Here is a 27,037-nt window from a genome sequence, read left to right on the forward strand (position 1 = left end):
CTATTCCACCGTGGCACCAAACTTACAGTTTCAATATTTACTATTACTATATCCTGTGAGATATCCACATTTAGAATGAATTGTGGTCCAAAAATTCTCAGTAGGATAGGAATAAATTTAGAACAAATTCTGGTCTGCTGACAACTTTTATGGCACAAATATTTCAAAGCGGAAGCAAAGAACATGGAAGATTGGCAGGTTTTCAGTGAATACGATGAACATAGATCAACAGCGATAACCATTGCAATTACAATAATCCGCTTTTACTTTCCTCCCCATTGGCTTTCACTAAATAAACTAGCACTAAATAATGGCCATGTCACTCTAAAACAGAAATTAATCATGGGCGTCATCACGGCTGCATCACCGGTCCACAATCTCACCTTACGGTAGGTGGCAATGCGGCGAACAAGTTGCTGCAGCTGGGAATTCAAAAAACGTGTGAGGGGCCCGCAAGCCCCTTCACCCCATTCCTCAGCACTCTGTCGTATCCGTGCCGCGCTTCGTTCGAGCCGTTCATCATCGCGTGCCAGTGCCTCGAGAATCTGCGAGCATTGTGTGGATGCACACAAGTACGTTAACTTAAAATCAGTCGTGAAAAAAAATTACATTCCACTATTTATCTCATCTCTTTGTCACTTGCCAACACACATGTCTTAGCCTTTCCAAACGTTACATATGTAAATGAAGGGGAAGAAATTTCTCCATAAAATGAACACCAAAAACAATCCCTATGGAAGTGTTCAAGCCAGCATTGGAAAACTTCAGTCTTGGAGTGTAGTCCTCTACTGAGAAACCCTTTTTTTAGATTGAAAGAGTAAAAACAGATCAAAACATTCTGATAAAGTTTAACATGTGCAATCAAACCCAAAGATCAAAGTGCACATGTTGATGTGAAAGCGTTCAAAGCTTTGCACCTCAGCATTCAAATAACACATGCATCTTCACCAGCAAAGCCAAAAAGCATGGCCATACAAGGAACACTTACTGTTTTCTTGTGTTGAGAAACATACTTTTATATAAATAAGATACAAAGAAACCCAAACATTAGGACTGAGATGAACACGTGCACTTTAGTCCGAAGACCAAAGAGATGGCAAAGCTCATGCAAACAATGCGCATGCCCAATGATGCTCAGTCCAAAATGCACGGTCAAACAAGCTTGGCTCGATCATCACCGAGACTAAAACACAAGTTATGCTTTAAAATGCAAGCTAGGCTTTTGATGCGGCCGGAACATACTGTTTCACTCCATAATGCATGAACGGTACTTTTAACAAATGTGTGATTTGCATAAACCACTGACATCAAAAAAACATTTAAAAAGAGAGGTCATATAACTCCTTACCCCATGTAGTCTTGAGAAAAAGGACAAGGGAAGGGTCTTCTAAAGTCTTGTTTTACGATTTGTACTAAACAAAGCACTATGTGCTACCATATTTGTCTGAGTGCTGAATCCCACAGTAACTCTGCTCTCAGGGCATGAGACAGCATAAATGTTTTGTCCAAGTACTACTGAACTGGTGGTTTTTGAAAGTGACAACAAGGCAATTTATATTCTACAGTGTTCAAGTATATAACGCAATTTAAATAATATAAAGGATTAAAGGCTGCCAAAAAAATATATATCTTTTTTCCCCCTGAAGTTTACCGCATTACACCGCCTTATCTAACACGTACATTAGTTATTCGTGCCTGTTGTTTGTGTCCTTTATAACATCCTTAAAAACAGGAAGTTTACTGTTTGGAATGATTTTCTATTTTGTTTGACTGCCAGCCAGGCAGAGCAAAGCAATTACCTAACTCTGCGCGTACACACTCGGGACGAGAATATGTACAATTTGCCAAATTCGGAGTGAACGTACTGCTAAACTCCAGGTTCGTGTTCAGATTCAGGTTCTGATTCATGTTCTACCAGCATTCAATTGAAATTAAGTAGTTCCTCGATCAGAGACATCTGTAGACAGGCAGACAGGCAGACAGACAGAAAGTAAATCAATTGCTTAACCTTGCTTTCCGCTTCACGCGCGCAAGGTAAAAATTAACGGAAAGGAGTTTTGGGAATGTGATTTTTAAAAAGACAGGAAGGGTACTTTAAAACCCACCGATTTGTTTAAATAACATGTATATTGTCTCTTACTTTTAAAAAAGTCATAAAACTTTCTGAAAAACTGCAAATGTAATACCGCACTGCAAAGGAGCAAGAGGAAAACACCATTTTGGGCACATAGATGCCAAATTTACAACACGCTAGTGTGAAGTGACAGACTAATGACAAACACGGTCAAAATACGAGTGGGGTAACGAGGTGTTTATATGAAGGAAAGGGATCTGATTTACGCACATGCACGGGGTTGAGCTAATAGATCAATGTAAAGAATATATCAAATGGCAAATAAGGAACCCGCTTACTCAGCTCGCTGCTAAACATTGTGGAAATGATCTGTCGATCCGAGTGAAAGAACCTGACGAAGGGAAACCATTTCACGAAGGTTGCAAACTCAATGACTGCTAATCAATGTCAAGAATCTCTAAAATCAGCCTCTATAGCATTGCTTCCATGGAATTCTTCATTGTCTCCATTGGAGGGCGTTGGATGGGTGAGTTCCTCAAACACACCGAGATCCCTTTTATCTTCATTTCTCATGGCATACAGTCACGTGAAAAAGTAAGTACACCCCATGTAAAGTTTTGACTTTTTCAATATATTTCAACATACAGCTATTTGATCTTCATTTCAACAATATTGACAGATAAAGGTGATATAATATAACAAATATCATGAAACATTTACATTTTGTAGTCCATTGTATAATTTAAATAAACATAAATGCAAATTTTGCATGTGGAAAAAGTAAGTACACCCTTGGCTCTAATAAGTGGTATTGCCCCCTTTGGCCGAAACAACCTCAAGTAGGCGTTTCTTATAACTGTCTACCAGTCTCTGACATCGACTGGGAGAAATTTTTGCCCATTCCTCCATGCAGAATTCTTTCAGCTGTGCGATGTTTGAGGGGTTTCTTGCATGCACAGCTCGTTTCAAATCCCCCCACTACATCTCGATGGGATTTAGATCCGGGCTTTCACTTGGCCATTCCAGAACCCTCCATTTCTTTCTTTTCAGCCATTCCTTGGTGGATTTACTGGTATGTTTAGGGTCATTGTCATGTTGCAAGGTCCACCTTCGGTTGAGCTTCAACACTCTGACAGATGGCCTCACATTATCCTCAAGCACCCTCTGGTACAATGAATAATTCATAGTGGATTCTATGATGGTGAGCTGCCCAGGCCCTGATGCAGCAAAGCTGCCCCAAACCATAATATTTCCACCACCATGCTTTACAGTTGGTATCAGGTTCTTGTGGTCAAATGCTGTCTTTGGTTTTCGCCAAACATGTCTTCTGGTACTGTGGCCAAATAGCTCTACCTTTGACTCATCTGTCCAGAGCACATTGCTCCAGAAGTGCTGGTCTTTGACTAGGTGTTCATTGGCAAACTTTAGTCTTGCCCTGATGTTCTTTCTGGACAGAAAAGGTTTCCTCCTGGCACACCTCCCATGTAGATCAAATTTGTGCAGCCTCGTTCTAATGGTGGACTCGTGCACTTTGACATCAACAGTGGCAAGAGCTACCTGTAGGTCCCGTGATGACATTCTGGGGTTCTTAGAGACTTCTTTCAGCATCTTGCGGCCTGCTCTCGGGCTGAACTTGCTGGGGAGGCCTGGCCTGAACAAGTTGGCAGTTGTTTGGAATCTTCTCCACTTGTAGATGATCTTCCGGACAGTCGAATGATTGATTTCAAATTGTTTGGAGATCTTTTTAAATCCCTTCCCAAACCCGTAGGCATCTATAACCTTCTTTCTGAAGGCATCAGAGAGCTCATTTGATCTAGGCATGGTGACGCCACACACTTCAACAACAAAGAGCAAACCAAACTAAATGTCTGAGGTTTAAATATGACAGGTTCCTCCAAGATCCTCTCTAATGATGTTCTAATCATTTGCACCTGAGCTGGTGCACCTGATTCTAATTTTAGGTATTTGAAGTAGTGATAAATACTTCACTTCACTTCACTACTACAAAAATAAATATTAGCTGAAGCTGAAGGGAAAGGTGTATGCTGCATGTGTGAGAAGTGTTATGATTTATGGGAGCGAGACATGGGTAATGAACGTAGAGCAGCAACGAAGGCTGGAAAGGGTGGAAATGCGAATGGTTCGATGGATGTGCGGAGTATCGTTGAGAGAGAGGAAGACAAATGATGAATTGCGAAAGATGATGGGAATATTGCCTGTGATTGATGCTGTGAAGAGGAACAGGTTGAGATGGTTTGGTCATGTGTTGAGGAAGGATGAAAGTGACTGGTTGAGAAGAGTGATGGAAGTTAATGTAGAAGGAAGTAGAGGACGGGGAAGACCGAGAAAGACTTGGCTAAAGATGGTGGAAGAAGAAATGCGGGCAAGGGGGTTAACAAGGAGAGATGCAGAAAATAGGGCAAAATGGAGAAGATTGTCATGGGGACCGCAAGGCTAACCCCCGCTCTAGCAGGGAAAATGGCCTTAAAATGCATGTTGTTGTTGTTGTTGAAGAAGTGATAAATGTAGTGGTGTACTTACTTTTTCCACATGCGAAATTTGCATTTATGTTTATTTAAATTATACAATGGACTACAAAATGTAAATGTTTCATGATATTTGTTATATTATATCACCTTTATCTGTGAATATTGTTGAAATGAAGATCAAATAGCTGTATGTTGAAATATGTTGAAAAAGTCAAACCTTTACATGGGGTGTACTTACCTTTTCACGTGACTGTAGATGACTACAAAGACCAGATATGGTATATGGTACTTCACATGTAATTAAAAGTCCGTCCATAAACACACCGCTTTTGGCATGCAATGCTATTATTATATGTTAATTAATGTTCTTTTCTCATCTGAAAAAGCCACAAAAATGCCACGAAAGGCCCGACGCCACAAATCCGAGTGCACAAACAGGCGTGTGCACACAAACCAGATGCGAGAGAGCATCAGGAACATTCCAATGGTCACGAAAACCAGTCGCACGATCAAACGACCGCAATGCACGAAAACGCAGACTCTTACATCGGCTACGTTCCACAACAGGCCATCCGTGCAGGACGAAAAAAGCCGGAAAAAGAAGGCAACGTGCGTCAGAGAGGGACAGCCATGCCTGGGAATGGAGCAGTCGTGTGTGACAATAACCTTATGAGATTCAAGCTCAGGGATAAATAAAAAACGCTCGAACGTTTCAACCAGCAAGAATAATGTACATTTAAATTCCTGCTGTTCGGCGGAAGGAACGCTTCCACGATGCAATGGCACAAGTTTAGTCAATGTAGCGGAGGAGCTGCCAAAGTGTGCGAGTTCACGGAAGGCCAAAGTCACCGTTGTGCCTCGCAAAATGTGGTCCCACCTTGCACGTCACACAGCATGCTTTCAGTTTGAACACAGCATGTTATTGTAATCAAAACATTTATTTTTTCCTTTCATCCAATCCCTAAAGCATTCACCTGGGTACCTTGGAGCAAACGCCTATTACAAAGCTGCATGTTTTGTGTTGGAGTTGGTGGGAAGAGAAGTGAAAATAGGTTGGAAGAGGATAAGTGCACAGGAGGGATGGTTGGGGGAGGAGAGGATGTATGTAGCAACGAGAAAGTGGTGGGTGCTTGAGAGGTGAAAGGTGTCAAAAGGCCATTTTGCAAATGTATTAAATAATAAATGGCCAGCCATTTGTGCAGCAAATATACTTCGTTGTAAATTGCGTTTGAAATCGATTCTTTTTCATGGAATGCCAGAGAGGCAAAACGGACCCAACAAGTTTTCTCACTTGTCCAGCACTACAACATCAGCTCTTTCTAGCTCTTCCATGAGCCTCGACTTTGTGCACGAAAACAAATAACTCACGAACACCAGAAGAGTACCCCTTCCTCCAGATATCGTGCAACCCCAAGCTGGAGCAAATCATCTCCCCAGATGGTACATGATAAGGCCAGTTGGAACTGTTCCCCAAATTCAACTAAAATCAATCCACCAACCAAGAATTTGTGCAAAACAGTTCAATCTCATAGTTACAACAAACCAGGTGCATGCTGCAACGCACAGAAAATAACAATGCATTGGATCTAACGCAGTGTTATCATTTGGGGTCGAGAGCATCGAACCGGAGGATGAGGTTACGTTATAATGATATTTGCCACGCTCGTCTTTCCCAATAAAGAACAAAGTCAGAACGGACTTGAACCTCCGGCATCGGGTTCCGGAGGGATCGTTTCAGTGATTATGGTATCCGTACACCCTATCTAGCATGTAAAAATAACGAGCACGCCAATCGCCTTCGAAGGTGGACACTTTAACCCCATTCTCAGTGCAGGGTATGGCTCTTCTAACCCTTGGCCCCGGCTGGTACGAGTTAACCTCGGCGCATTGTGCCCTTTCGTAACTCACATTTCAAACGCCGTCTCCGCACTCGGTCAATCGTGCTTCTTTGTAAGAAAAACCGAATCTGGCACCTCCTTGCCTCGCTTGCCTACATTCCATCTCAAATGCGATTCTATTACTCTCATCTCCTCTGCGAGCAGTGTGAGATGCCAATGTTAAAACTAGGTCAATATCACAACACTTTAAAAAATTTCCCATGATATTATCATAATATAATGTCTTAGAAATTATCCGAGAATAAATGTGAACTCATAGTAATGAGATACGTGCTCATAGAGATTGTATTTGAGGATTACGATACAATTGTTGATAAAAAGGGGATGACACCATGGGATTACATGAAATGATGCCATGACATGACATGACAATGATGATGACATGACAATAACGTCATGTCATGGTGATGATGTCATGACAATGACATGACATGAAAAGGGGATGACACACCATGGGATGACATGAAATGATGACATGACATGACAATGATGATGACATGATGACATAACAATGATGTCATGTCATGATGATGATGTCATGGTGATGACATGACAATGATGACATGACATGAAAAGGGGATGACACACCATGCGATGACATGAAATGATGACATGATATGATATGACAATGATGATGACATGACAATGATGTCATGTCATGATGATGATGATGGACATGATGACATGACAATGATGACATGACAATGATGACATGACAATGATGACATGGCATGAAAAGGGGATGACACACCATGGGATGACATGAAATTATGACATGACATGATATGACAATGATGATGACATGACAATGATGTCATGTCATGATGATGATGATGATGATGGACATGATGACATGACAATGATGACATGACAATGATGACATGAGAATGATGACATGACAATGATGACATGACAATGATGACATGACATGAAAAGGGGATGACAGTGACGAGCGCACCCACCTTGGCTGTGAATAGAAACAGCATGGACGGTTCGACCATCTTCTCCATAACATGGCAGCGTGTGCCCGCCGTGCTTTCAAACTCGTATGCAACACCATACTCCACGTGGGGGTTATCCACCGTCAGGGTCACGCTCTCCGATGGTCCAGCTGGAACTCCTAGGGTCCCGTTGGTCTCTTTGTTCGAGTGCCGCTTGGGACGAACGGGAGTAGAATCGCCAAACTCTCCGTCGCTCTCCTCCATCACCTCCACTGCAAGGACAAAGCCAAATGGTGATTGTGAGAGTTGTCAAAGATAAAAGCTTATTTTAACCTTCCCACCATTTGAATTCCAGTCTACGTGCTTCTAATTACGGAATGCAGGCCTGTCGTCACAGGTCTCACTATATTTTATGGCATGTCCTTAAGGCTGAGCTTACACAATTTAAAATTCAGAGGAAGTATACTCACCTAATCCCGGTTTGAACCCGATTCGACTATAAACTGTCAATCCTGTACTTCAAAGGCAGACGTTAACATTAAGGATCCAATTACGGTGTCTTTCCCGAACAGGTGAGTTATGACAGGCACCCTGAATAAATAACAAATTCATGCCTTAATGTGCACGGAAAATGCATCAAATGGCAAGTCAAAGCCGATGCAAACAGGTGTTGCACAAGAATGAATGAGCATAGAATTTTGTTGTGTGTGTGTGTGTATATATATATATATATATATATATGTGTGTGTGTGTGTGTGTGTGTGTTGTACACAATTGTACACACCAGTGTACAATTCCACAGTTGTGTTCCATGTCCTTTGAGCCAGGTGTCCTTCAAGCCCACTTTTTCTTTGACCATACAAAGTAAAATATATCACTGATAAGCTTACAGTGAAATGATAAGAACACAACAATTCCAACCAGGCTATTTGAGTCCACTGCAGAACATGCTGCGGGGTGTTTGGCAGACCCCCTACACTTGCCAAAAGTGGGCTGGCAAGAGCAAGCGGCGATGGAATTGAACAAACACCATTTAGTGCAGAAAGAAACAGGCCTTAAACTTCCTGGCCAAACACCACTCGGTGATAAAGATAAATATATTATATATACAAAAAAACATCCTTCATTATCTCCACCACCAAAGATGGGTGCAAGTTATATTTCACCCCTGTCTGTCTGTCTGTCTGTCTGTCGGTCTGTCTGTCGGTCTGTCTGTCTGTCGGTCTGTTTGTCGGTATGTTTGTCTGTCTGTTTGTCTGTCTGCCGGTCTGTTTGTCAGTCTGTTTGTCTGTCTGTTTTTTCTGTCTGTCTGTCTGTCGGTCTGTCTGTCTGTCTGTCTGTCTGTTTGTCTGTCGGTCTGTCTGTCGGTCTGTCTGTCGGTCTGTCTGTCGGTCTGTCTGTCGGTCTGTTTGTCGGTCTGTTTGTCGGTCTGTTTGTCGGTCTGTTTGTCGGTCTGTTTGTCGGTCTGCTTGTCTTTCTGTCTGTTTGTCTGTGTGTTCGTCTGTGTGTTCGTCTGTCTGTTCGTCTGTCTGTTTGTCTGTCTGTTTGTCTGTCTGTTTGTCTGTTTGTCTGTCGGTCTGTCTGTCGGTCTGTCTGTCGGTCTGTCTGTCTGTCGGTCTGTCTGTCTGTCGGTCTGTTTGTCGGTCTGTTTGTCGGTCTGCTTGTCTTTCTGTCTGTTTGTCTGTGTGTTCGTCTGTGTGTTTGTCTGTCTGTTTGTCTGTCTGTTTGTCTGTCTGTTTGTCTGTCTGTTTGTCTGTCTGTCTGTTTGCCTGTCTGTTTGTCTGTCTGTTTGTCTGTTTGTCTGTTTGTCTTTCTGTTTGTCTGCCTGTTTGTCTGCCTGTTTGTCTGTCTGTTTGTGAACAGGATATCTCAAAAAGTTGTGGTTGGATTCGGACGAAATTTGGAGAAGTTGGGTGTCTGACAAGGAAGAAATGATTAGATTTTGGTGAAGTTCCGGATCCGGATACAATACTTCTTTAAGTGATTCTTCACCATTGAGAGATGGGGGCAAAAACGATATAGAACACGATATTTCAAAAAGTTAAGGTTCGGATGATTCGGATGAAACTTGGTGGACGAGTTGGGTGTGTGACAAGAAAGAATTGGTACAATTTTCGTGCAGATCCGAATCCAAATGCGGATCTGAGTGTTTTTTAAAATGTTCAAACAGATTCTTCACGATTGAGAGATTGGGCTAAAAACGATATATAACATGATATGTCAAAAAGTTATGGACGAGTTATGACAAAACTTGGTGGATGTGTTTGTTAGGCGACAAGAACAGCCGATTCGATTTTGGTTCAGATCCGAATCCAGATCTGGCCTATCAGTGGGATACAAAACATAAACTGTTCAGCCTGGCGGAGGAATGCTCTCTACTGAATGTCAATCTAGTTTTGTATTGTGACAGTAAAGTTACATGGAGGAATGAAAAATTAGAAGTAAACACATAATTATGAGTAATGTTTTTTTGAAGGGCAGTATAAGAAAGGGAAAATGCAGAAACAATGGAATATTTACTGAGATGAGGCTAAAAAGAAGGCAAAATGGGAAGGGAGAAGAGGGGGTGGAGAGGTGCGGATGGGGGTGGAGGAGGGAGTGGGGGAGTTGAGGGGGGAGAGATAGACAAGTACATGGCATTTAAATCTGGTTCTCTCAGATGAGTTATTCGGGTTTTAGGCACAGAGAAGATCAATACCCTTCCATGAATAAACTGAACAATTTAATGTTCAACAGAAATGGAGCTTCACAAGCACGCTTCACCCAATATAATCAACCACAGATAGCATGAAACCATGAGGAAAAACTCCATTCCACCCACCTTAGAACAGAATCAGACCCCTGAGGCCTGGCCAAGCAGCTGGAATTACTAAAATGCACACAGACGGTGAAAACGCGCTTCACCAGCAAGTCATCTTATTTTGCTTTCAGTTGCTCAGATTAGCCTCCCTAAAACTGTGAAGAACGTTTTTACGTTTTTTGGAGGATGTGCTGCCATGCGCCTCTATCTCTTACACAGCTCTTTAACGAGCCTCAATCTTACTCAGCTCTTCCATGACCCTCAATCTCTCACTGAGCTCTTCCATGACCCTCAGTCTCAACCTTAGCTCTTCTTTGTCCCTCAATCTCTTACTCAGCTCTTCCATGATCCTCAATCTTTCACTGAGCTCTTCCATGATCCCCATTCGCTTACTCAGCTCTTCCATGATCCCCAATTGCTTACTTTATCTCTTCCGTGACCCTCAATCTCTCACTCAGCTCTTCCATGATCCTCAATCTCTCACTCAGCTCTTCCATGACCCTCAGTCTCAACCTTAGCTCTTCTTTGTCCTTCAATCTCTTACTCAGCTCTTCCATGATCCTCAATCTCTCACTGAGCTCTTCCATGATCCCCATTCGCTTACTCAGCTCTTCCATGATCCCCAATTGCTTACTTTATCTCTTCCGTGACCCTCAATCTCTCACACAGCTCGTCCATGACCCTCAATCTCTCACACAGCTCGTCCATGACCCTCAATCTTTCACACAGCTCTTCCATGACCTCAATCTCTCACAGAGCTCTTCCATGACCCTCAATCTCTCACACGTCATCCGTGGATACAACAACAACAACATGCATTTGTAGGCCATTTTCCCTGAAAGAGCGGGGATTAGCCTTGCGGTCCCCATGACAATCTTCTCCATTTGACCTATTTTCTGCATCGCCCCTTGTTAACCCCCTTGCCCACATTTCTTCTTCCACCATCTTCACCCAAGTCTTTCTCGGTCTTCCCGGTCCACTATCTCCTTCTACATTCATTTCCAGCACTCTTCTCAACCAGTCACTTTCATCCTTCCTCAACACATGACCAAACCATCTCAAACTGTTTCTCTTCACAACATCAATCACAGGCTCTATTCCCATCATCTTTCGCAATTCATCATTTGTCTTCCTCTCTCTCAACGATACTCCACACATCCACCGAACCATTCGCATTTCCACCCTTCGTTGCTGCTCTCCGTTCATTATCCATGTCTCGCTCCCATAAATCATAACACTTCTCACACATGCAGCATACACCTTTCCCTTCAGCTTCAACGACACTCCCCTCCTCGTCAGCACGTCACTCAGTTCCTGAAACTTCTTCCATGCACATCTCACTCTAGCAACCGTTGCCGAGTCTGATCCACCTTCTCCATTCAGCATGTCTCCTAGGTAACAAAATGTTTTCACACCTTCCAGCTTCACGCCGTCTCCAAGATACAACTCAACATTTCCTCCATCTGCAACTCCCTCTGTGCACACCTTACACTTGAATGTAGCTGCCACACTGGTTAATGACCCTCTCAAACCACTACATTTTTGATGAACCCACTCAGCGCACATTGTACATTGAATGGAGTTCACTCCGACACCCTTCCTGCACACAGCACACGGCCACTTCCCAGTTCTTTCCACCTCACCACATGCTTTACCACTTGCCATCACCTTCGTTTTTCTGATATTCACCTTCAGACCTTTTGTCTCCATACATTCCTTCCACTTGTCCATCTTCTTCTTCAGTCCATCCATACTTTCTGCAATCAACACCAGATCATCTGCATACAACAACTCCCACGGTAAACCCTCCTTTACGTTCCGAGCCAGCAACTCCATCACAGCTACAAATAGTAGTGGACTTAGGACCGACCCCTGATGCACTCCCACCTTCTCCTCAAACTCACCACTGTTCCCGTCTTTCATCTTTACAGCTGTGCGTGCCCCCTTTTGTACATTGCCATCACTACTCTGATCAACCATTCCTCCACTCCTAACTTCCTCAATGCCCATGTCACTACTTCACGTGGAACCCTATCGAATGCTTTCTCCAGATCAACAAACCCAAGAAACAACTTCTTCCTCTTCTCCATGTACTTCTCCTGCAACTGCCTCACAATAAAAAGCACGTCTGTCGTTCCTCTTCCTGGCATAAATCCAAACTGCATTTCGTCGATCTTCACTTTCTTCCTTATCCTCCTCTCCAAAACCCTTTCCAATACCTTCATTCCATGCTCCAATAACTTTATCGCTCGGCACGAGCCACACTCCAGAGGGTCACCTTTCCCCTTGTATAGAGGGACGAGGGTAATTAGTTCCCAATCCACTGGAATGCGGCCTTCTTTCACCACCAGATTACAGATCTCTGTCATTCTCTTCACACCTCAATTTCCCGCTGCCTTCAACATATCTCCCACAACTCCCGTCGGCCCTCCCGCTTTTCTACTCTTCATTGCTTTTATCGCTTCCTCAACTTCCTTCTCGGTTATCTTCTCTGCCGGTCCTAAAACTGTGTTACTCTCTATGTTGCCATTCCATTTATTCTCTGCATTCAACAGTATTTCCATATACAACAGTATTTCCATTCTCGTATCTCTTCCATCTTCCTTTAATTCCATCTGGGTCCACAACGATTTGTCCCACTTCATCCTTCAAGCAACTCACCCCAATCACATCACATCTCTCTTTCGCTATCTGCTTTGCAATACTGAATACCGCTCTCTGACCCTCTTCCAAATAAAAATTACATCCGTGGATGTAACACTCTATCTACACTCTGCTATGACCCTCAATCTTTTATGCAACTCTCACTTGAGCCTTGATGTCTTACTCAGCTCTTTCCCAAGATTTGATTGAGATTTGATGTCTCCCTCAACTCATCCATGATATTTGATCTCTTATTCAGCTCTTCCATGACCCTTCATTTTTTACTCAACTTTTCAATGAATATTGGTCTCTTAATCAGCTCTTCCATGAGCCCTAATCTTTAACTTTGGTCTTCTATAAGATTTTATCTTTTACACAATGCTTTCATAACCCTCCATCTCTTATTCAGTTCTTCTTTAAACTTCACTCTCTTACTGGGCTCGCAGGATGGCCTAGACTCACTAGAGGTACACACACTCGCTTTAAAGCTGTCTAGTCTGGGTTTGAATCCCGACCCAGCTATAAACTGTCATCCCAGTGTTCCGTAACCAGCAGATGGCATTGCATAACGGCACAGTGGTGATCATTTGAGGCCTTGCATAAACGCCTGACTCTTGAAAAGTCCCCAGAGAAAAATAATCACATGGATTACAATTGGCGCTCCATGTCATTCCACATTGGTGTCTGTCTGGAAGTTGAGATAAAACAAAATCAAGTGGACCTCTTGCAGTTATGCATCACCCTGCAGGAATCATTATGTGTCAAAGTTTAAGCGCTTATTCAACACAAGGATATTTGAGCATGACAAGATACTGGGTAGAACTAATTGGCTCTCATTGGCGCACCGTTAGCCAATAATGCTACCCCACAGCCTTCTGCTGCATATGAACGAAGAAGAAGACTTTCTTACTCAGCTCTTTCATGAGCCTCAGTCGTTTATCCACCTTTTCCATGAGCCTCAATGTTTTGCTCAGATCTTCCCTGAGGCTCCATTCTCTTACACAACCTCTTCTTTGAGCCACAATCTCTGAAGATGAAAAGATGGTAATTGCTCACAAAAATAGCATTATAATAAGGAAATGTAACATTTGTGGAGTTATACTATGAAAACGTATTGGTTGCACCATTATTCAATTGTGTTGTCATTTCGTATGCAGCCTATGGCTGCTGGCTGCATTATTTTCTGGAAGCACGGCTATGCCACTGATGCAGTGTCCCTATTACCAGTAAGCCAATGTACTCATTTTGCAGACCTCGAAGGATGAAAGAAAGGGAGAGGGAAAGTGGGGTGTGGGGGAGACAGGAGAGGGATAGGGGAGTTGAGACAGAGGGGAGGGAGGAGAAAGAGAGAGGGGAGGGAGGAGAAAGAGAGAGGGGAGGGAGTGGAGAGTGGGGGAGGAAGAGGGAATTGAGGGGATTGTGGGGGAGACAGAGGAGGAGGAAGGAGAGAGAGAGAGAGGGGAGGGAGTGGGAAGTGGGGGAGGGAGAGGGAAATAGGGGAGTGGGGGAGACAGGGGAGGAAGAAGGGGATGGGGGAGGGAGAGGGGTGTGGGGGAGGGATAAGGGAGTGGGGGAGGGAGAGGGGTGTGGGGGAGATAGGGGAGGAAGACAGGAGTGAAGAAGGGTGAGGGGAGTGACGGAAAGAGGGGAGGGAGTGAGAAGTGGGGGAGAGAGGGGAGGGAGGGGAAAGTGAGGGAGGGAGAGAGGGTGAGAGGGAAGTGGGGATGAGAGAGGGGAGGGAGTGGATGGGGGGGAGACAGCAGAGTTGTAGAGAGAGAGAGAGAGAGTGGGGAAGGGAGGACAGAGAAAGAGAGGGGAAGAGGATAAGGGGAGGGAAAGAGGGAGGAGGGGATACCTTCGCTAGCTTTTCTCCACTTGAGACGGGTACTCTTCCTAGTACATGATAAGCCCATGCTCAATAGGAAGAGCCTATGCAACTGTTTATCCACAAGAGCATTTTTTTTTAAATTTAAGCTGTTCCAAGCTGCTCCCAAAATGGTTTTGTGTTCCACAGACAGGTTAATGTGTGGCAGGCATTTCCTGTTAGTCAAGATTGATGTGGCAATAATGGATGTGGCACTGGCTTCCTGGTATCCTCCACAGTAATGGGGTCTGATCTCAACTTAATGTCCTGTGGGGATTGAGCATGTCATTCTGGGGAAGAGCTTCTGCTCCACGGATGATGAGGGCCAACAACCGCGAAACATGTGTCAATGAATGTTCCCTCTCGAGAGTGGACTGGTCTGTAACATTAAGAATTCAATTCTCTTCCCAGTATTGGCTGCAGCATAATCCTATGGAAATGTAGAGGGCTGTAGCTCTGCTAAGCTCATGCCGAAGTGGCAGAGCCTGTGCAACTGTGGGCTGCAGGAAATATATATATAGTTATGTTTATGGGGGGGAAGGCAATGGAATATAGTAGGCCAGGTAGGATTGCATAGGAAAGTGTGCACCGAATGTCGCGATGAAGAAGAATAACCCCCATGTTCATAAGTAGGGAATCCGTTAGACCAGACGTCGCGTAAGTGTATCTTTGTCCCCATGATGAGGGGTGGGCTTATGTTAATTAGTTAGGGATGAATGGTAAATCCCCGGTATGTAAATCGCCTCTGTAATTTTCCCTTTGTTCCTTATAACAATGCACTCCACACCTAAAATAAACACTAAATAAAAGTACCGGAACCAAGACATAGAACAATACCGCTGGCGCTGCGAGCCGCCACATCGCAACATCAAGCAGGCAGGTCCATGAGGCCATGCCCCAAAGAGCAGTGATTAGTCCGGTACCATGGAGAGATGAGATGGGGCATGCGTAAGTCATCTCGCATGAGCATGCGCGGATGCAGTCGAATGACATAAGAGCCTTGAGAACAAAAGACTGTGTTCTGACATTTTCTGCCTCTAGGGTCCTGGCTTTGGTGACGAACGGTCACAGCCACAGTCTCTTGCGATGGGATTTCATCATGAGCAGTCAGATTCATTATCGCTCTTGCGCTGGGGCAGTCTTCACGAACGGCCGCATATACATCTCTCTCGGCATCTGGATTTCATCACGGACATTTGTGTCCCAACATTTTGTCTCGTGGTCCCTGGTTTTCATCGGTTTGAGTGACCGCATTGTCCTTTCCTTGGCTCGTCGGTGCTGGCTGTGCGTCATCGGTGCGCTGAGGGACGTCTGTGTGTGAGAAGCGGATGACGGGCGCGAGCGTGGCTGGAGTGGACGAACGGCGCACCAAGGCCTGTTTTCCCGCTCATGAACTTTGTGCCAGGTCGTGTATTTCCCGCGTAGGGACACGGGACCTTCGATGGCCCCGGACGGTCATGGTCTCCATGCGGAGTGCAGGAAAACGCACCTCACAAACACTACACATTATTTTCACCTTTATTTTTCCCCTTGTGTTGTATACGAGTCCGTATGGAGGGTCCCTCGATTAGGAATATTAGTTTACCATGCATTATTTTGTTACCGGCATTCCTTTCAATAAAGCCGGTATTTGTACATTTTAATTCAGTGTCGGTTTGAATTGATTAACAGGGTCGAAGACATTCGGTGGAGTGTAAAGCTCGTTCGGCTATCCCTCCCCAGGGGTGTTCACCCCGGGAACGCGACAATATGTACACATATATACAGTATATGCGAGTATACATACACATACACACCACACATGGAAGGAAGGGATTGGTAATTGAGATTTCAGTATACAGCGATTTTGGTCTAAATAATGTGGAAATCAAGCAAATGACCAAATACCAAGATCTCAAGAATGAAGTGAAAAGATCCTGGAAGTTGAAGAGTCCTGAAATTGTACCAGTGATAATTGGAGCAACGGGAATGATCCCTTACTGAGATCCTACAAACCATCCCTGGGACCATTACCACAAACAAACTAAAGTTGGAGGCTGTCTGGGGCTCAGTGACGATCCTGAAAAGAGCCCTCGGAACACAACTCAGAGAACAAGAAAACTTCACAAACTTAGGCCGAGAACCACGATCCTTCACTGAAACGAAGGTGGATATTTTGAGTCCCAGAAGGACTCAATTCCACCTTTTGAAACCCGCATATGGAGATAACAATCAACGACACACACACACACACACACACACACACACACACACACACACACACACACACACACACACACACACACACACACACACACACACACACACACACAGTGATATGTGTAGACAACAATGAACCGTGCCCTTTCCCTTAAAGTGACCAAGCAAACGTGTACATGATTAAACATATTTACAGTTTTACTTATTACTTAGACTCAACGTTTACTTATCTTCTACTGAGCCAGCAAAGTTCTGTTTGTACATATTATTATAATATTATGTATTATTACCTCCGCCACCAAAGGTGGATGGATGTTATGTTTTCACCCCCCTCTGTCTGTTTGTCTGTCAGTTTGTGAACAAGATCTCAAAAAATTGTGGACGGATTCGGACGAAACTTGGCAGACAGGTATCATGCATGACAAGAACGAAATGATTACATTTTGGAGAAGATCCGGATTCGGACCTGGCTACAATTTTTTAAAAAGTGATTCTTCACCATTGGGAGATAGGGCCAAAAACGATACATAGCAGGATATCTCAAAAAGTTGTGGACAGATTTGGACGAAACTTAGTGGACAGGTTCTGTGTCGGACAAGGACGATTCGATTCGATTTTGGTGAAGATCTGAATATGGATTCGGATATGAGAATTATTTAATTTTGAAGTGATTCTTCACCATTCGGAGATAGGGCTAAAACCAACATATAGCAGGATATCTCAAAGAGTTATGGATGCATTTGGACGAAACTTGTTGGACAGGTTGTGTGTGTGACAAGGAAGAATCGATTCAATTTTGGTCAAGATCCGGATCCGGATCCGGATCCAGCCAGCAGAATTTTTAAAGTGATTCTTCACTATTGAGTGATATGGCCAAAAATGATATATAGCAGGATATCTCAAAAAGTTGTGGACTGATTTGGATGAAACTTGGTGGACCGTTTGGGTGTCTGACAAGGACAAATAGGTTCGATTTTGGTGAAGATCTGAACATGGATTCGGATATGGGAGTTATTTAATTTTTAAGTGATTCTTCACCATTCAGAGATAGGGCTAAAACCAACAGTCCAACATGTACCAGATATCTCAAAACCAACATGTGCCAAAACCAACATGTGCCAGATATCTCAAAAAGTTATGGATGGATTTGGACGAAAGTTGTTGGACAGGTTGTGTGTGTGACAAGGAAGAATCACTTCAATTTTGGTGAAGATCTGGATCCAGATCCAGCTAGCAGAATTTTTAAAGTGATTCTTCACTATTGAGTGATATGGCCAAAAATGATATATAGGAAGGATATCTCAAAAGGTTGTGGACGAATTTGGACGAAATTTGATGGATCAGTTGGGTGTGTGAAAAGGACTAATTGTTTTGATTTTGGTGAAGATCTGAATATGGATTCGGCTACAATAATTATTTGATTATTAAGTTATTCTTCACCATTGAGAGATCGGGTGAAAAGCAATATATAACATGATATTTAAAAAAGTTATGGACGAGTTATGTCTAAACTTGGTGGACGAGTTGGTTGGGTGACAAGAACAAGCGGATTATATTTTGGTGATTCGACGAGTCTATCAGTGGGATACAAAACGTGAACTGTTCACCAGGCGGAGGTATTCTCTCGACTGAGTGCTGTTCTAGTTAAAGATGTGTCTCATATTTGCGCAGCTTTCAACAGTAATTAAGCCATGTCTAAAGATGGCGCACTCAACACTGCACTAAGCCCGAGAAATGCTGCATGTACAAAAGCATCTGATTTTTTATAACACAAGCAGAAATAATAATGGCTCGATAGAGCATTATAGTGGCCCCTGGGCTCTCCTGTGCCAGAGAAGCAAAAATGCGCTTGCAGTTGCTGGCTCAGCGTTGTGAAAGAAGCCTTAGAATGCAAGGCCTCACAACTGACATCACAGACACAGACCTGATTAGTGCTGCAAGACATTTTCTTGAGCACTATAGCCGAGCCTCATGCTGCACTTGATAAATCCGTTTGCATATTGCACGTCTTGTCCTCACTTTCTTCCAGTCGGCTTTCGGCCAGCTCCGAGATGAGGTCTGTGCCTCCGAGAAGGTGCTGCTGAGGAGAGCATGGTGCATCCAGCGAGTTATGGATGACCAACTGGCCTCCTCGTTCGTGTTCTCGCTCTGCTTCAGAGCAGCTCTCAGCTGAGCCGTAAACCCAATCTGGCTCTTCCTGTAAAAGGACGGAGAGCAAAGTAGAGGACAAAAAAGAGACAAACCACGCGTTGAGTGAAAGTTGCTTTACATGTGAGGATAAGAGCTTGTATGCGACCAAACTAGCACCCATGAGGGCTAGAACAGAGATAGGGTATATAAAGTCAACATTTACTGCAGAGAAAAGTTTCTATTTTTTCTCCTCAAAAGCACTTTCTTGGGTACCTTGAGATTCATTTGCTGTATAATCAGAAATGGTTCATTTGATAATGACCACGAAAAGAGGCAATTATGTCCTTGACCCCATAAATGTGACCTTTTACTCAACATCTCAAGAGAAACATTGTCTTTCATGAATGATCCTCATGAGACTATTAATTATAATCATAAGCACAAGCTTTTCTTGGCAAAGAAAATACAAAAGTGCACAATGTATTGTGCGCTATGTGTGATGCTGTGCCAAAGGAAACAATTCCTTTATGGTAACAAAGCTGCACAAAAGCAACGCTTCAATCTTCTCTTGGAGCAGTGGACAACCCTTACGGAGTAAAGGTGTGCACGAAATATTCCAAGAAATTTTGTTCAAGATGTATCAAACAAAATAAAACATTAGCCGTGCATGGATTGAGCATGTATGATATTCGTATATGACGTCCGAAAAAGGAATACATTCATACAGTTTGTAAAACAGGTAAAATAAGTGGTTCCACAACCCACAATAATCCATCATGGAACAATAGGGTTCATAGATTTTGCTTCCAATTTACATTCTTGTTCCTCATCCTGTTCATTGCTGTTTTTGAACTGAAAGACAATGGCAGCAGAAACAGTAGACATATTTCCACTGAAATTAGGTACCTAGAATCATTGGGGATAGATCTGTACATGAACAATGGCAAGACAAGCAGGTAGTAAATTAGGCATGGGTGTTGTATACATGTACATACGTAGTGTGTTCAAAAAGTATCCGACCTTTATTTTTCGTGCGTAAAAAAAAAGAAGCTATGGAGGGGTTGATTGGTGCACGTATGTAGGCGATCCTAATGCGCACGCGTGAATTTTTCCCCACCTGCAGAAGCTGTCATTCGACGGCAGACCGCCGATGAGTGAGGACATGTAAGTGAGCGCCATCGTATAGTCATTATGATGGCTGTGATATGGCGTCCTCAAAGAGTCAATGACATGTCAGTGTTTGTTTATTCCTCAGCTACAACTATCTTCAACCTCAACCCCACCTCCATCCTCTCCTCAAAATGTTATTATTTAATGAAAATAATCTTTCTGTATGCATGCATGTATGTATGTATGTATGCATGTATGCATGTATGCATGTATGTATGTATATATGTATATATATACATATATATATAATATATATATATATATATAAGTTCAAAACACAGCTGGTCACAAGTGTGCCGCACTGACCGGGTCCTCAGTCGAGGTCGTCAGCGTCATCCCGTTTCGGCCCTTCAACCTCGATATGGTCAGCTCAGGTGGGCCAGCAGGGGCACATCCACATCCACATGCAGCAACTACACCTGGATGCGTACATACCCTCACCCCCAGCCAGTGCGAATGCAGACTACAACAACAACAACAACAACAACAACAACAACAACAACAACACCTCCGCATCCAGAATCCACAGCACCAAACAAACATGGTGGAACACTCAAACACCCACCTTTATACTTCCCTTTCTCCCATACCTGGCCATTTCACTCTCCTCCTCACATCCTTTCCCTGCTGAAGTACAACCCCAAGACATACATCACTGTGGCTTGCTACCTGGCTGTTTTTCCCGGCCGTCTTACATATATATATACATATACACACACACTAGCAGGAGTACCCCGTGTTGCCCGGTGATGTTCTAATACTGTTGGCATTTTGAAGAAATCAATTTGGTTTTTTTTCTGTATTTTTTGTAGGTGGCTAAAACACTCCCATACCTACGCCCAAAAAGGAGAAATTTAATATGATAATATCACACACACACACACTGACATACATACACACACATGCACACACTGACAGACACACACACACACACACACACACACACACACACACACACACACACACACACACACAGACACACAGACACACATACACACACACACACACACACACACAAACACACACACACACACACACACACACACACGGCCCTCTTATGGTACAGATATTATGGATACACTGTATATACATGTAGATATACATTATACATATATATACACACACACACAAGATTGGGGCAGTTGGGATGATTATACATATTTTTAAAGAATAAAGCCCAGTTCAACCAAAAAAGTAGCTCGTTCTACTCTGCTAATTCAAGTAATAAGTAAGATCACACATCATCTCAGGCGACGTTTCACCTGATTCCCAGTGAGCTTACTCAGGCCAATAGACCCAAAACATCAGCACGTGTCCGCTTTTATTCACGAGGTGCCCACTAATTTCTGGTGATGTGCCGGTGCACGAGGTCATTGGAGGAGTGTTTTTATTTTTGCCAAACCTTAAACAATTAACGTCAAATCATCTGTAATGTAATTTCAAAACTAAACGACACAATATCAACTGGTGATAAATCCAGAGTAGTTTATCATTTGTCCTGCAGAGACCGTGACCAATTCTACATTGGTGAAAAATGGAAGGAATTTGAAACAAAGGCAAGATAAACATGACGGATCAGTTAAGCTTGGGAAGGTGAGACAAGTCAGCCACAGCATGTCATTGCCTGCTATCTGGAAACAAATTTGACTTTGATGTGACCCGTGTCCTAGACACAATGTCCAACAAATGACACAGATGGATACTGGAAGCATGGCACGTCAAGAGCTGAGAGGGTGGTGTATAACTGAGAAAACTGTAGACATACCCACACAATACACACCTCCAATACGAATGGCAAACACTGGATGAAGCAAGCAACTGGATAAGGTGAGCAAGAAACACTCGATCCCGAACACCACATCCACGTGTGTTCAACACCCAACGGAAACTCCACCACCCATGCAACCCGCACATCACCACATCCAACCTGGACACGAACCAAGCCATGTTCATTCCCCAGAAGCACAGAAATAACAACAAGCACACACATCCACTCACACCCACTCATGCAATACCAGATCAGGATATACACGTATAACGAAAAGCGCAGAGCGTACCATCAATAATGCAATTTGACATTTGTTGCTTAAGGTTCGGAAAAATAAAAACATTCCTCCATGGACCTCGTGCACCAGCACATGACATTAAATGAATTGTCACCGCGGGAATAAAAGCGGACACGTGCCAAGACTCGGGGTCTATTGGCCTGAGGAAGCTCAGTGGGAAGAGAGTGAAACATTGCCTGAGAGTGGGTCTGCTCTTACATATCACTTAAATTAGCAAAGTACATCTAGTTACTTTTCGTAGAGGCACATGCCAAGCTCCTCCCCTCTCCCTGCTGATGGGGACACCTGACACATGAGGGTCGATTGGCCAAAATGACATTATTTCAGGTTTTAACTTCAATTTGCTTAAGGACTGAAGGTTTTTATTGTGACATTGACTTTCTGCGTGTGAAAACAATAGGGTACCAATAAACTAGATATCAAATTGCTAATTGAGGTGTCAGTACACAGTGTTTTTGGCCTAAATAACGCAGAAATCAAGAAAATGACCAAATACCAAGACCTCAAAATTAAAGTCAAAATGTCCTGAAAGCTGAAGAGTGCCGAAATTGCACAAGTGATAATTACAACAATGGGAATGATAAAGAAGAACCTTACGGAGATCTTAATAACCATCCCTGGGAATAGGACTACAAACGAACTGCAGTTGGAAGTTGTCAGGCTCTCAGTGACGATCTTTTAAAGAACCCTCAGAACAAAACTTTGAGAACAAGAAAATTTAAATGCTTGCGACATGAATCATGATCCCTTAATGAAATGGAGGTGGATACTTCGAGACGTGCGAGAGCCGGAGGGCTCCGTTCCAGCTTTTTAACCCCACATATGGAGTTAACAACCAATGAGACACATTTTTTAATTGACTGTGCAGTATCGGGTGTTTTTAAAATCTATAATAATAAAAGAGAAAGTGTGTGTGTGTGTGTGTGTGTTTGTGTGTGTATGTGTCAGTTTGTCTCCTCCGTAACTCCAAAAACATGATACATAGCGGCCCGAAGCTTTGCAGGCATACTAAGGGAATTCCAAATGAGTGCACGAATGAAAACTGTGTATTTGCGTAAACTTAAACACTCCTTTTGAAAATAATAAACAAGGTGCTCTTCATTAAAAAAATAAAAAAAGACTTACCAAGATGGGGGCGAGCCATCTTGGTCAGCCAGCTGTCACCTCACAGGCATCTCAAGTGGCCATTTTGTTTCAGCCTGCTGAACAATGCCTTAGAGATTCCTTTTGACGCTTTAGATAATTTAGACTCCCTAGACTCCTTAGATTGCTTCACCCTTTCGGCCTTTAGACCCCTTATATCCCTTAGATCCTTTCGACCCCTTAAGATTATTTAGAGCCATGAGACCCCATATACCCTAACTACCAATGCGACACACCCTTTCATCATTTAGACCACTTAATCCCATTATACCCTTTAGATATGTAGACCTTTAGGCAATTAGACACCATCAGATGCACACCATACAAACATCTATAGAGTCTTCTTACAATATACAGACTATACTTTTCACCAAGTAATGCACAATCTCCATCCATCCGGAGGGTTAGGGTACTCTGCTTATTATATATATATATATATATATACACACACACATATATAAAAGCAACCTTGTAGCTGCCAGACATAGTGTTTCCGAAAATTCCCCAACACAGAGATCATTCACAGAGACAAATAAGTGCAGAGAACAACCTGTGGTGAGTGAAGAGGGCCTTTTATGTCACTCATAAGAAGAATGACAAGTCAAGCTTTGACCGGCACTATTTAAAAGAAAGAGCATGTGTGTGCAAAGATTACTCTGACGTTTCGGTTTTCAGGCATCCAATGCTGAGTCAGTTGAAGGATGTTTAAAGTGTAATAACTTGGACGAAGACCAAATAAATAATGATTGATTGAAGAGCTGAATGAACATTATGAATGACTTCATATCATCTGTAAATATTTACTCCAGTCAGGATCAGCAAGGTGATTGTTCAGGCACATGGTTGTGGGAATCAGATGTGGGACAGGTGACATCCTTATAAAAATGTGCTTTCCATTCATCATGGGATTTTATTAGATTTGACGAGAAAAGCAGAAAAAGATGGCAAACTCGAGCACAATATTGTCAAAAATGACAAAAGCTCAGTTTCAGTCAGAGGGTGCCCATCATGATCAAAGGACTATGTTGATTATGCGTACCAGATCTTGCTACGACCTTTCCAAAGAGGTAGGGATAAGATGAAACATGTATGGCCTCACACACAGAAAGGCTACATTTTGATTTTCTAGCAATAAAGCAAAGTAGGGTAGCTCCCAAATGTCTTCGCCTGGGCTATATTCCTCATATAATATGTTACCACTACAACAACTACGACTACTACTACTACTACTACTACTACTACTACTACTACTACTACTACTACTACTATGATGGCCCCAATTATTCCCTTTTTATTGGACCAGGAATGTTTTTGACCCAAGTCTTTCACGAACCAGCAGGCCAGGCCTGACATTTGACTTAAGGCTGTAGTACTGGTGAAAAATTGAGAAAACTACATAGGTACCTTTGAGAGGCCTTTACACAAAAACAAAGTCAAGTTAATATCTAATTTTCAGTTTTTCTTGAAAGATATAATCTTGGCTTTAACTCAGACCAGTTGCAACGCTTCTTTGTCATATTACATGCATATAATTTGCATAAATTAGACCGTCAATAAAAAACAAGGAAAAACAAAGAACACATTTCTACTTCTATCTTCTATGTCACCTATCATTCTTTTCACACAAAACTTGCTACATGTATTATACATGTGTTACTCTACTACCTGATGAGAGGATTTTGTGAAATTATGTCAAATGTTCACTAATTAGCTAATTATGCCAATTACCAGATAAAACTTGGTTGTCCTTCAATAAATCCACAATGGCTACTCCTATAAACAAAAGCCTTCATCATTTTAAAGTGATATTCTGAATATCCTGTCCAAATTTCAGCCCAAAAGAATGATGCATTTCCCAAGTTATAACAAATTTCATGCAAAATATTATATTGAATTGAATTGAAATTTGAATTTTTCAATAATTAGGGGTACTTCTATGACCTCTAATAGCATGATTCTTGTTTATAAGACTATAAGGAAACTGTTCAGCTAAAAAAAAAAAAAAAAAATCACCTGTTCACCAGTACTACACCCTTAAGCTTTGTCCTACCTCTTTTTTGTCAGAGACATCCCATTAAAGCTTTCATATAAGATTGGGTCATCGAGCCGGTGCCATGCCTACTTAACCCATTCAGTAAATTATGATGATGTTTGTAGGTTAAGCACAATATAATATCGCTGTGCTTGAATGGCCGATCACTTCCCTAATTCTTAACTATTCCCATGTCTGGTTCACCAGGCCACAGATGTTAATTTACTCCGTTCTTCATTCAGGGAGACAAGGCCATTTACTCTTGGCACTGATTTGTGAAACAAATTAACCAACCAACCAAATTATCCCTTTCCACATCTACAATCTTTGTGTTTCTTTTAGTTTCATCTATTACTAGAACATACGACCCGTCGCTTCGCTGACGGAAATACCAATCTTTGCTGTGATGGCTAATCTATAGGGGAAGAAAAAAAAGGATTCCTGGGAGATCCTGCTCTCCGTGCAGGGATAACCAACGTCACGTGTTGGCATTTGCAGTTTTGACACGCGTTTCCATGAACCCATAAAAAATAAATAATAAATAAATAAAAATTTGGTCACAAACACTCCCGGGAGTTACCCGAATCCACCGTAGTTGGATTTATTGAAATCCGTTAATCCGTTCTCAAGTTATAACACGACAAACAGATAAACAGACAGACACGGCTCCTTTTATAATATAGATGTCATTTTGTGACCTCCTCCACCTTTTTGGTTTCTGGCCTTATGGAAAGGCCTAGTAAATAAAAGTTTTTACATTATGTCAAATTCAACCAAAATCTGTTTGTTTGCTGCCCTACATTTTTGTCATATTTTCATTTTAGCTTCAACATGGGTATTGATCAATACAAAACAAAAACAAACAGAAAAGGCATGTTTTGTTAGAGTTGTGAGTCCAGTAAATGACAGAGCTTGCCTGCATGCTGTGCCTGCGTTGGCGAAACGACGTCAGATGGCCCACCACCGTTGCCTGGCCTGCCTTGGCAACGTTGCAACCATTCACCTTGATGATGCACTGCCCAGGTTGCAGCCCCGCGCTGGCTGCCGCACTCCCTGCGGGTCCACAAGGGGAACAGATCCTTTGGTTCCACAAATTGCAAATTAATAACAACTGATTTGATTAGAGGATGTGAACATACAGCAAGAGCAAACCTAATCTAAGTTATAACAAATAAGGTACCAGAAAAAAAAAAAAAAATATATATATATATATATATATTGTTACGGACGCGGTTAAGATGTTATTTTGACCGAGCGGTGGTGTATTACCGCGACCGAACAGTTATTCCCCGACTAATACCCGATTTGCCCCAAACTTTGGCCGGATCGCGCCACCGCTATTCAATCGGGAAAACTCTAAAGCGACCGAATGCAAAGAGGAAAACGAAGGCAAAGAAAGGTTTGGAAATACTACTAAATTTATTTACTATTTACACACATAAGCAAAAAGACAGCAGTCACGTTTATTTACAAGCACATGAGACGCAGGTGACACAGTGAAAATACTAGCTTATACAGACTTATTGTTACTACCCAGGGACAAGACAAAAGACAGACTACGAGCACACTTACACGGGGAATGATGATA

The 27,037-nt window shown here is 42.6% G+C and overlaps 1 protein-coding gene across 2 annotated transcripts in view; it reads right to left on the minus strand.

Annotated features, from left to right (window-relative positions):
• LOC137432600 (phosphatidylinositol 3,4,5-trisphosphate-dependent Rac exchanger 2 protein) overlaps positions 1–27,037 on the minus strand; it is a 229,247-nt gene that overhangs the window by 83,145 nt on the left and 119,065 nt on the right. For both annotated transcript variants that reach the window (XM_068124662.2, XM_068124661.2), the window contains exons 20-23: positions 26,366–26,502; positions 18,928–19,105; positions 7,424–7,674; positions 384–545 (exon numbers count right to left, since the gene is read on the minus strand). In XM_068124662.2, coding sequence (XP_067980763.2) covers positions 384–545; positions 7,424–7,674; positions 18,928–19,105; positions 26,366–26,502 — 728 coding nt within the window. The remainder of the gene's footprint in view (positions 1–383; positions 546–7,423; positions 7,675–18,927; positions 19,106–26,365; positions 26,503–27,037) is intronic.

The sequence above is a fragment of the Myxine glutinosa genome, chromosome 8 (genome assembly GCF_964187855.1).
Source record: "Myxine glutinosa chromosome 8, kmMyxGlut1.1, whole genome shotgun sequence".
NCBI lineage: Eukaryota > Metazoa > Chordata > Myxini > Myxiniformes > Myxinidae > Myxine > Myxine glutinosa.